The sequence below is a fragment of the Gallus gallus genome, chromosome 9, assembly GCF_016699485.2.
Source record: "Gallus gallus isolate bGalGal1 chromosome 9, bGalGal1.mat.broiler.GRCg7b, whole genome shotgun sequence".
In the NCBI taxonomy this organism is placed as follows: Eukaryota; Metazoa; Chordata; class Aves; order Galliformes; family Phasianidae; genus Gallus; species Gallus gallus.
In genome coordinates, this window is record NC_052540.1 from 21,706,142 (window position 1) to 21,718,228 (window position 12,087).

At 38.5% G+C, this 12,087-nt stretch overlaps 1 protein-coding gene across 1 annotated transcript in view; it reads left to right on the forward strand.

The window, feature by feature from the left end:
* Positions 1-12,087, forward strand: part of PPM1L (protein phosphatase, Mg2+/Mn2+ dependent 1L) — a 103,462-nt gene that overhangs the window by 172 nt on the left and 91,203 nt on the right. Inside the window, exon 2 of the mRNA XM_046898730.1 lies at positions 109-219. Within this exon, the coding sequence (XP_046754686.1) occupies positions 169-219 (51 nt within the window). The 5' untranslated portion in view covers positions 109-168. The remainder of the gene's footprint in view (positions 1-108; positions 220-12,087) is intronic.

A 12,087-nucleotide genomic window follows, 5' to 3' on the forward strand; every position in this document is an offset into this window, starting at 1 on the left:
TTTGTTTTTTAAGCTTAATTTTTCCTCCAGCTCAGGCAGGATACGAAATGCACTGCTTTCCAAAGAGAGAAATAGTCTTTACTTACATGAACCTCTCTTTTACCTCAGGTGGAGCTTCTGGCTTTGTGAGCACAGTCTGCCATCAGAGCAGTGTTATACACCACAGCCATGTGCCTGCTGACTAAAATCCAAACGGGCTGTAAAAAGAAGAAAACTCAGGTAAAATCTAATCAGTCATACATTTTTTATTTTTTATAGCTGCCAGATTATTCATTATGTGTTATGAGGAAAAAAATTGCTCCTGCCTTGGTGTAGGCACTTTTGGTGTGCACAATGAATCCTGAATTAGTTGTATATGCAGTGGATTTGAACAAGCAGTGCAGAAAGTGAAAACAGTGCAAAGGGTAAGCAATGGGAATTGGTATAATTCAGCTCAATAATACACAGTGTTTCTCCAAAAGGACACTTTGGTGAACATTCATGGGCTTTATCTAAAACCTATTTCAAGTTTTAGCCTTTATCGGTGTTGTCAAATTAAACCTATTTGTAGCTTTGTGCACACACACTTTTCTTTTACCCCTACGTTTTAAGAATTCTGTTTTAATCTGTGGTGTTTTGTGAAGAGAAAGTAAATTCCACGTGCTGCTGAAAGGAAAAAAATGTTGTACAAATTACCTACAATAATAGAAAGATAGCTAGAAATTTGTCTTCTGCTGAGAGAACTATCCCAGAGTGCCCCCTTAGGTGCCTTTCATAGGACAGAAGATGGTGTTCTGTGAAATTTAATCTGCAATAGGAGGAAAAGAAAAGACAGTTGAAAACTTAGGAAATCAATTGTAAATGCTGACTCCTGGGAGCTAGAGAAGTGAACATCCTATCATGGATATGAAAGTGAGAATAGGGATAAGGAAATGAGAGCTTTCTAAATACACTGACATCAAGGAAAGGCTTTAAGAAAACAGCAAACCCTTCAACTTCCATACCCTGGAATGTTGTCTGCTTGATGAAGAGAAAAGAGGCCCATCAGCTATGCTGCACAACTAAAGAGGAATGTGCATTTTCCAGGCTGAAATAATTAGTCATTGCTTCCTACAAAAATATTGAAAGCAATAGCCAGGCTGTTGCAACCCAGCAGATCCTGCCTCTTCCAACTGGCAGACCCACTCACCCTAACAGGTTTGAGCTCAGCTTGCAGAACAGAGATGCTTGTACCCAGAGAGGACTGTGCCCTTTCTTTCATTGCCATCTCTGCTCTCCCAAAGAGCTTCCAACTGCAAAGCAAAACAAAGGTTCAGCACAATGGAAAATCCCAGCACACTGGGGTCATCTGTGCACCAGAGTCTGTGGGACTGCAAATGTGTGTTCCACCATGGACATGTCAAGGTCGGTAGTGCTTGTCAGTGCTCCAGGACCAGGATGCTTCAGGAGTCAAAGCATGTCCCCTCACCTTTTCCTCTTGCAATGCTAATTAGACTCTGTGCTCTGCAAGTGCACAAAGGAGGCACAGGAGATGTTTATGCATCTTGTTTGTTGTTGCCCTGTAGCTATAATAAATGCATCTCAGGACAGGCAAATGGGCAGAGCAGAAATGTTAGAATTAATTCTCTGTTTTAGAAACAGAATCGGCAGATAAAACTGTTTCTGCTTTAAGACATTTGTACTACCTCGTTAAAACTGTGTTTGGGCCACAAGCAAATAACACTTCTCTTTTCCCCAGATATTTTTTTCCCAAACTTTGTATCTACTGTGGCACGTGGAGAGGAAAAGCCTTGTTTTCACATCTGATCAGGATGGAGAGAAAATTTTTCTTCTGGCATTGAAGAATAATGTCCCATGTAAAAAAAAAAAAAAACTTGCAAGTCTGAGAGTGTCAGACAACTGAATCTGCATAGGATGCTTCTGTTTATGTTCAGAATTAATGTACCTAGCCAGAGAACTGGAAGTTGTTTGAAAAGAAAAAGTCAGTGAACAATGTTTAAATTATCTACAAAGGTCCTAAATATCTGAAATATCTCGCCTACGTGCATTAATTTATCTGACTGCATTTCCTTTTTATCCAGTCTTTCCATATAAGAAGCTTTATGAAATAATAAGGCTAAAATACAGGGAATTACATTCTATATTATGCTTAACAATGCTACAGCTCACTGTTCACCAGAGGTCGCGGATTTGGAACTTGCAGGTAGCTTTTTTGAGTTAGACCCATTTATACTTGGAACTAACACCTAATGGGAAAGTGGATCTATCTCATTGTTTATTCCTTTAATTTCTGAATAATGACTTTGTTTAGCTGTGAAATGAGAGTTTGAGGCAAATTTTATTCTTTATGATTTTTCTATCAGGAAACAAATCTGCATTTCTGCGCTGTCAGGGTGATCAGTGATGCTCCTTCTTTATTTCTATTATTTTGACAGAAGCTCAGACTTTTTCCTGCGTATGAATTCCCCTCGTTTAGACATTTCTATTACGTGTCCTAGTTTCTCTAGGAGTATGGCATAAGAAACAGGAATGTATTTTCAGTGGAATTCCCAAATCGCCACTGACAAAAATAATATTTGAGGATTGTTAGAACTGTTCTAGAAATACATGTGGAAAAAAAAAATATATATATATAGATGTATTCATAGCTTGCAATTTACAATAATACCAAAACAATCTGTGTGCCTATTATTACACATTGTGTTTGTATGCGTGCACGTGATTGCCAGAACATTATATACAGTTCTAGCAGAACAATAAGATTATATTATGAAATTTTTATGTCAGCTTTAACAATACTCCTATACAACACTTTTTTGTATGTGTGAAATTTCTTTGATTTTATTGCTGTCTTCTGAAAATTATTTAATACTGCTGAAAAGAACTCATTTATGGATCAGCAGGGAGGTTTCTTTGCTGTAGCTTTATTTCTGCTGTAATTAAGGACTACCAGCAGGATGTTATCTTGTACATACGTAGCTAAAAGGCAGATGGTCTGTTAAATATGATGCAGTTATTTGCTAAACAATAGCTTAAGAAGAACTAGGATTATTGTGTTTTAATTTTGGTCAAGGAAAAGCATGGTATTGGTTAAATGGTGAGTGAGGAATTGTGACTCTTGACGTTTGGTGTGCATTAATGGTGCTTTGCTTTTGTTCAGACACCTCAAAGGCAGGGATGCTGTAGCATGTTAGAAGGTAGAAAGCAGCCTCTTGGACAGATTTATGTGGTCTTTCAGTTGTGTCAACTGTGGGGCCAGCAGAATTCAGAAGCAATGTTATACTAATGTTATTGAATATGATGACAGTAAATGGCGTTGCATCCTTGGGAGGAGAAATAAATGTGTGAAAGCAATGAACAAGAAATAGAACCAGTTAAATGTGCTCTGAAATACTTTCATTCAGCTTTAGTTCTCTGTGATTTAATCTTCCTTCAAGTTAAGTTCAGCAACTTTTCACCTAAGAGTGAACTCCATTAGCATCCTCAGGGCCCCCCCATAGTTGCAAACTGTGCAAGCAGTGGGCCTGTAAGCCAGAAGGTCTCATTTTTAACATTTCTCTTTTCTCTTTATATCCTTCTCCTATTAATAGCCATTTGTCAATGTAGAATTTTCAGAATTTTAGTACAGATGTAAAAATATCTTCTTTTATATGTATCCATCTTTATGATTAATAACAAAAATGTAGAGACTGGCTTAAAAAGACTGATTCCTTTCAAAATTATAAATGGCTTTCATTCCATCTTCTGATCTGATCTTAAATGAGAACATTTTCAGTTCTGGAAGAACGAGACATAGCTACCCCATATAAATCAAAATCTGAGTTCACAGTCTAATTTAATCGAAAAGAGGAAGAGGAGCTTTTACTGGAAAATGCGGGCAGAATCTTCAAATGATAGATAACAGAAGGTCAATGGTAAATCATATCTTAGGAGAAAAATAAACCGAAGATTTACAGCTGCTAGATCATATTTACTATTAACCTTTACAGTGTAACTAAATAGAAACATTTCCCAGCAGGAATTAGTACTCAGCGTGTAGCTTTTGGATCTCCATGGATTTATGAACCATGTTCAATTACGTTTTTAGTTCTTTCCTCATATGCAGCACTTTATCACCTTCCCATCTATCAGAGCACTGTAAAAATAGGACTCTGCCACTCCTGAGAGACCTATTGTTTCCAGACTTCACAGACTTACTATTAAAGCTCATTTCATGTTTCATAAATTTTTATTTCAAACATTCATCCCTGGCTCACTTTCCTATCTGGATGACATACTGGATCTTATTCTAATGATAAATTAAATCCTCTCAGCCATATTTTCCTCATTCCAGATGTAGCTCTTCAGAATCTTTGTGGAGTGTCATTTGAGGGTGAGAGGAAAACAAAGCCCATTTTGAAAACAAACGGCAAACTTATCTAAAGTTTGTCATATACTGAAATCCTCCTCAGTGTAGCTAATGTAGTAGTTGTTGATCTCCTGTGTCTACATGTGCAGAGCACAGTCAGGAAGTGTGCTTCTGTTGAAGGCTGTTTATCCATATGCTCATAGCTTTTAAGTGTCTGGAGAAGGAGAGAGCTTTAAGTACACAAGCTAGTCATCTTAACTGTGTCTCTGCCACTGATTCAAAAAGAACAGTAATGTATTAGGCAGATAAGCAGGGCTACAAGGGCAGATAACCAGGAGGTCCTCAGCTTTGAAACAAATACCACAAACGCTTACAGGTATATCATTATTCTTGTAACTAGTCCCATGGATTTCATTAGTATGTACATTCCTGAAATTAATTCAGGACAGCCATCTATAGCAGAGCACAGGCTGAAGGTCAGTGAGACTATTTATGCGCTTAACTGCCTTTCCAGAGCAAGGTCAGTTAAAAACTTGAATTTTAGATTCTTGAGCAGAACTCAGGTCTTTAGAGAGCAAACGTTAGAACACAAGACTTAATTAAATGCCTCATGATATTAGAAAGGAGTAGAGACTAGGTGAACTTACTAAGCATAAGGAAGTAACAGAGCTGGTTTAGCAAATGACAGCTGTGGTTTCAAATATGTATTACTTCCCTCCAGCATAACTCAGCCAAAGTTTAAAGTGTATGTACTCATTTAAAATGGGATTTTTTTTCTCCCAGATAGGTTCTGTCTGACGTGCTTTCTTGTATTGTCATTCCCGTCTTGATATTTGCCGGCATGAGACAGCCCAAGCCTTCAAGAATTCGTTTTATTGGACTGAGAGGCTTTTATTACCTACCACTGGGTCTGTCTAACAAGTACTTGAACTTTCTTACATCTTCTCAACTTCTGAATTAAAACTCTCTGTAAGGGAACTGTGTGCTGTGTCAAAACTGCATTTTACAATGGCTAACGTTTACTACCACTGCTTCAGCTTCTTGTGTTGCGTTTCTCAGCCTGCTCCTTACATCTCAGTAGTGCAGGTTTTCTTGGGAATGCTCACTACTGGTAACTTCAGGTAAAAAAACATGAAGATTAAAAAAAAAAAATCTCAGAGTCTTAAAAGTAATATTTTTCGTGTCTCAATCATTACACAAATAAAGTAGGAGGATGTTTATTTTTTTTAGCCATATTTCATCTCTTTCACATGTAGTGATTGAACCAACCCTGGTTGAAGGAAACTCTTTAAGGGGCATCAGGCTCAAAGGTGCTGGAAGAGTGAGGTCTTCCTTTTTTTTATACAAGACTTAGGTTGTAAATATATGTTGCTTCACTTCCTAAGAGCGTTGTGATTCAAGACTTCAATGAATTTTCAGATCTCAAGAGACCAGATAAAGAAAAGCAACAGAAGAAAGAAAGATAAATATGCACACAACCCACAGATTCTGCACATTTTGCTATAGTTTGCTTTTCTGTCCTCAGATACATCAGTTCAGGAATTAATTCCTGGTTGGGAACATAACTAGCAGAACTCAGATTTTGGCTAGTAGCCCAGTTCCTCTGATGTAAGTGCATCAGCCATCTTCTGTTCCATTTCCAAAATCATAGCATCATGTATTTGTTACAGAAAAGATGCTGTTAATGATTAGCCAAGCTCTGAAATTATTTCTTGGGTACTTTACTTTTTTCTTTACAGCAAAGGAGAAACTGTTCTATCTGCGCACATTTAGCTGGTTTTACTTCTGAAGTACAAGATTAATTCTAACATTAAGATGCTTCTAGTCAGTGGATCTGCTTTTTCTGAGATACGCTCCTAATGCTTAGAAGTTAAACTAGAGGTGTTTTATGAGTCTACAGACAAATAGTTGTGATTTCTTTGTGCTTTCACTTCTGGTGACAGAGCTGAGTGTGGTCTTTGCTCTTTTTCTGTAGCAGTGCAGGTCCAAATGCAATAGCCCTGGCCTTCTCAAGCCACCCCCAGCACCAATCCAGGGCACAGGAGGCAGCAAGAGGGCAGGGGCATTAGGTGAAGCCAGAGCTGCACAGCTGTAGGAGTTAAGACTTTGCATTGAAGAAAGTAGCAAACCCATTCCCTTCTCGCTCCAGCAAACAGCAAATTTGAAATACTGCATCATCCTTAAGCAAATAGCATCACCTTCCATTTACTGAACGAGTTTCTTTTGTAATTCCTATGGGCAGCAACAAACAAGATGCATAAACATCTCCTGTGCCTCCTTTGTGCACTTGCAGAGCACAGAGTCTAATTAGCATTGCAAGAGGAAAAGGTGAGGGGACATGCTTTGACTCCTGAAGCATCCTGGTCCTGGAGCACTGACAAGCACTACCGACCTTGACATGTCCATGGTGGAACACACATTTGCAGTCCCACAGACTCTGGTGCACAGATGACCCCAGTGTGCTGGGATTTTCCATTGTGCTGAACCTTTGTTTTGCTTTGCAGTTGGAAGCTCTTTGGGAGAGCAGAGATGGCAATGAAAGAAAGGGCGCAGTCCTCTCTGGGTACAAGCATCTCTGTTCTGCAAGCTGAGCTCAAACCTGTTAGGGTGAGTGGGTCTGCCAGTTGGAAGAGGCAGGATCTGCTGGGTTGCAACAGCCTGGCTATTGCTTTCAATATTTTTGTAGGAAGCAATGACTAATTATTTCAGCCTGGAAAATGCAAATCCCTCCCCTTTATTTGTATTACATTTGTCATGTATTGGGCATTGCACAGGCAACTGAGAGACAGAACCCCTGGATAAGGAGCTGACAGTGTAAACAACTGATTAGATTACTGGCTAAGAGCCCTCAACTCCTATATTAAATAAAGTTGTGGTTATTTTCTTCTCATATACAAGATTTTCTGTTTTTTCTTGAGAATACTTACTAGAAACAGTGACCAGCAATGATAATGACATTAAAAATGCAAGAGATGTGATATTTAACAATGGGTTCAGGATACAGCAAGAAGCTTTTTTCACCATTTTTTAATTGAAAATTATTTCAGTTCCTTGGCAGAGTGGGTCTCCTGACTGTCAACTTAAAAGTAGAAGTCGACAGAGAACAATGTTTTTGGAGAAGTCATTAGCTATAAATAAAGTGGTTCATACCATCTGATAAACAGCCTCCTGCAAAGGGATCCATGTAAATACATTCTGTTCCTTCTCTGTGCGCTGTCATCCTTTGTTTGCCTATTTTTCATCAGCTGAAGGCAGCTGCCAGTCATTCTGCACTCTCTAAACAGATACTGTGATTGTGGCAAATTTTGTGAGCTGTGAGAATGCCAAAACCCATGGAGGCTGCAAAGAAGAAAACTAAATTTAGTATTGTCTTGCTATCACCAGCTTCTCCCATATGCACCTGCAGAAATGAATCTGCAATGGCTGGAAGCAGCAGTAGGGAAGCCCGCAGCTGTTTGAAACTCATTTCCCCATCTGGTGTCAGCTTCACAGTCTGGTGCCTTAGGAAACCTAGGATGATGTGGGAATTGGAGGAAAAAAAAGAAAAAAAGCAATAAAAGAAAATTAAAGCAACGTCATAAAATTCTCTTGTAGTCAAATGATTTTTCCCATTAAAATACAGCTCCTCTGCAGTAAATCTGCATCGTGGTGAAGCAGATGGTGCTGTGGTATGTGGTTTTTTTTTGCGAAGTGAGAAAGAAGGAGAGACAGTTCTGACAGCTGAGGGTATCACACCGCATAGCTATTTTAGTACAAATCGTACCATTTGGATCTTACTAGGCATACTGCTTATGAGAAGATGGAGAACAAACAAAAAGAAGTGCTTTTCACTATAGACTCACAAGTAGAATAGGTAACACTTTATGTATCCTTGAGTAGAAGATGTAATTAGGCTTATTAGTGTTTTTACTGCACCCAGTTCTTATGAACCCAAACTCTCTTGTATGATTCAGTGCAGTGTAGACATCTAAATTTAAGAATTTGACCACTGTTAGCTAACATCATTTTTTAAAGTCTTCTGTGAGTTTCTCTTACAATTAACTTCTGTATTTTTGTTTTGTTCTTTTTTCCTACTAGTTTTTGAATTTTTTATCGAGCTTCAGTATTTCTCTTGGCACAAGTTTATAGCTGTATCCTGTGGACATCAGCAGTGCTCATTCTGTTTTCTCTGTTGGCCCTTTAACAAAAGTCTGTGTCTCTTCCTTCACCCGCCACTTTTACAACACGTATCCCATTTGAGCCCCAGAGGTATGAATGCTTCAGCTTTATTTATTGGCAGACCTAACTCAAGCAAATTCCAAGCAATGAGCATGCATAACTCTGCTGTAATTTTAAAAAGAGGGAAAGTCTTAAATTCTCTGTACCTCAATAGAGCAGTTTTCCACCATTTTTATTTTACTATTTCTCTGTCTATCTCCATCACCAAAATCTTGGTGAATAAGTGAGCCATTCAAACTGAGTATCAGGAACCTGTCCATAAGGCTCCATAAGAAAAAGCAGCAGTCTGTACAAACTGATCTCATATTCCCTGGAATAAAAGCACAGGCTGCCTGCTTCACACCATTCAGGGACCATAAAGCAGTCAGAAAACCAACTTACTTGGTTTTCCCAAGGAAATGGTAGGCAGCCTAGGGCCAAGTTACCTCTGTCATGCCTTTTAGAAGGCTTCACTGCTGGAGAAAGTTCAAGGGAAGGGGTGAGTGTTGGATCACTGCTGCCCCTTTGAGATTGATGGTGGCTATAACCAGCCTCGTGAAGACTCGTGGCACTAGATTCAAACTGAGATTTGTTCTGAACAGTGCAGTCAGCTGAGTCTACAGTTAATTTTCATTTCAGAGTAAGACAAAAAAGACATCTGTTACCTCAGTTCCCCTCTCATCTCAGTTTTGATACAAGCTTAGCTTGGATAAACTAAGGATCTAGTCCAGAATGCAACCCATAATGCTTTGCATATAAATGTATCTGAAAGTAGTAAAAATGCAAGCTTGGAATTAAAATGTGTAAATCAAATTTGTAGTCTCTTGCTTAATGTGCTTAATGCAAATTAAATGGTCTACAATGTAAGACAAGAAACATCTGCTAAACTGAGTAAAAATTAATGATGAAGAAAATTAGGTTTCCTTTGTTATTGATTTTTATCAATTTATGTTCAAATCTCAGAAAGATTTAATAAGAAGGCTGCCAGTTCATAGCTAATTCAAAGTGATTCTAAATTGCTTAGTTTCTATTTATATTTTGCTTGCGTATTTTGGAGATCTTCATGAGAGTGGTAAGCTTGTGATGCATTAATCCACCAGCAAAAGCTTCACAAGTATGTCCAAATATATCTTCACTGAGTAGTGATGTGAAGTTAGGCTGCTATTTAAATGAACTACTCCAGACAGCAGCTTTGGCAGCCGGGACCATCTTCAGGTTTATCTGCTGGGCTTTTTTGGTGATATTTCAGTCATGCTCCAATTCTCAGTGAATTCAGCTCTGGAAACTGGTGGGGAAAAATGTGTTTGGAATAATTACAATACAAAGGAGCTAACCAGGGAGACCTCAGAGTAAATAAATGAGGATTTCCAAGGGTATCTCACATCCTTGAGAGCTGGACTAAGAATCAAATTTTTGGGACCATGCTTCTACCAAGGTCCAAGACCAGATGCCCGCAGGCCTCACTGGGAATAGAGTTTCAGCTCTGGCTTGTAGCTCACTTCTTTTTTTCTTTAAATTCTGGAATTCTATCATTCAAGCTTCTGCAAGCTGATAGATTTCAGGATTTCTTTCAGAAATACACCTCTGTTCAGATTTTTCCATAAAATGAGTACTGGTGTCTTTTCTTGATCGTGTATATCACAGGACACTTTGGCTCTGATACTGAAAGTAAATAAGAACATAGAAATGCTACTAAATGACACTCCTTAGTTTACTTGTTTTGTTGTTGTTGTTTTTCAATTTATTTTTGTTTGCTATTTTGAAATAATATTTTAGCTTCAGGTAAAACTTACATTAAGTGATGTACTTCTCCCTGACATTAGTATGCCGAGTCTGGGTTATATCTGTTTACCTGCATACCTCCAACCTTCCAAACATATCTAAGAGGTGCTTCCTTTGCACAGCAATTCACTGTGTGTGTGCTGTGCTTTGGTGCACTGTACTCTGTAGCAGAATCTTAGGTTTTAATAAAAGATGTTGATAAAACATGACTCTGTTTTCCAGAAGTCTCCCTACATCCTGTGACCCTCATCCTCACTGACACTGTGTTGCCAGGAAGTAAACAAAGATCAGACTTTACGCATGAGGATGTGCTATAATGGGCGCTGGGAACTGAGAATCTTGGAAAATGTAAGGGAACAACTTGTGTGGAAAACTGCTATTTTCATTCCACGTCTGCAAAATGTTCCCCTTCAAAGGAAATGCAAGATGAGCAAAATTTCTGTAGTAAGATTTCTCATGGGTTTACCAGAGAGAGGGAAGAATCTACCTGTAATGCTTGGTATTTCCTGCAGTGTAAAATTCTGGGAATAATATTATAAAATATAATTTATATCAACTGAAAAGAAGGATAAAAAACAGTGGCTGAAAGTCTACAGCTTTACTTACCTCATCAAAACTCTTATAGCAAACAGTTTCATATGTTGTTATACTGTTATTCCTCTGTAGAGCTGTGTCTGTCATGGCAAGAGAACGTTCTGAATATTCTAAAATTTGTTTCTTGAAAGCATCTGAAGAAAAAGCAGTAGGTGCTTTGCTGCATTGCTATGTTATTCTTGACATGCAAAAAAGACCGTTTTGTAGTTTCTGTTGCAATTTTGTATAGTGGCAGAAGAAAAGGGAAGTGATTCTATAAGCTTCTTGGGATATTCTGATACAAGTTTCCTTGTTCCATCCTGCAGTGAAAGGACTAAGTTGCCATGAACTACATTTGTGGGTACTTCTGGGTTATGGTAATAGCACTGTTTGAATCTGAAAATCCTGAGAAGGCTTTTCAAACAGGCAGCACAATACAGCGAACAACAGAAGCTTATTCTGAATGTTAGCATCCTCTCTAATATAAAACAAATATTCTGGATTTTGGTAGCATTTTTTAGAGGAAGATTCCGTCAAACTGGATTGTGCGTGCCAGTGAAATTATCTTTGAGACTGATGGGCCATTCAGAATCGTATCTCCCCTGTTCTTACCAAGGTTGAAGGAACAGTGTATTCAGTTTGCATAAAGAGTAAATGAAATAAGTTATTATTTTTAGGTTGTCCTGACAAGTATCGTTTTACGCGGCTTCTTACAAACATGGTGCACATAAGCAGTAGGAGGAGCTGTTGAGCAAGATATGTTTTTTCTACCTCATTATAAGGTGTGTAATTATGAAGTTTATTTGTGAAGCTGACTCAGTGATTGCTTTTCAAGCCTTTCACAAGAGAACAAGTGGCCCCCAACAAAACCAAAGTGAAATCTTTCAGTCACAAAACATATGCTACATACTTGTGAAGTTTTCAATGTTTTCCAGTGCTGAAAAGAAAGTTTTTGTGTCGTGAAGTTCTGATATTCTACTGGGGAGGTTTGCTAGAGAAAGCAATGCAGAATTCAGCCATGGAGCGCATAATGAAACACTCACGTGAGTCCCTTTGCTCACCCTGGATCAGGGCTGTCTCAGTGCTACACTGAGCCTTCCAATTCTGCACTACACTCTCTTCACATAGAACTTGTACGTAGTGTCTGGATTGTTCACATTTAAGTGGTGGTCACTTCCATTTCAAGCGTTGAGTGAAAGCAAATTCTC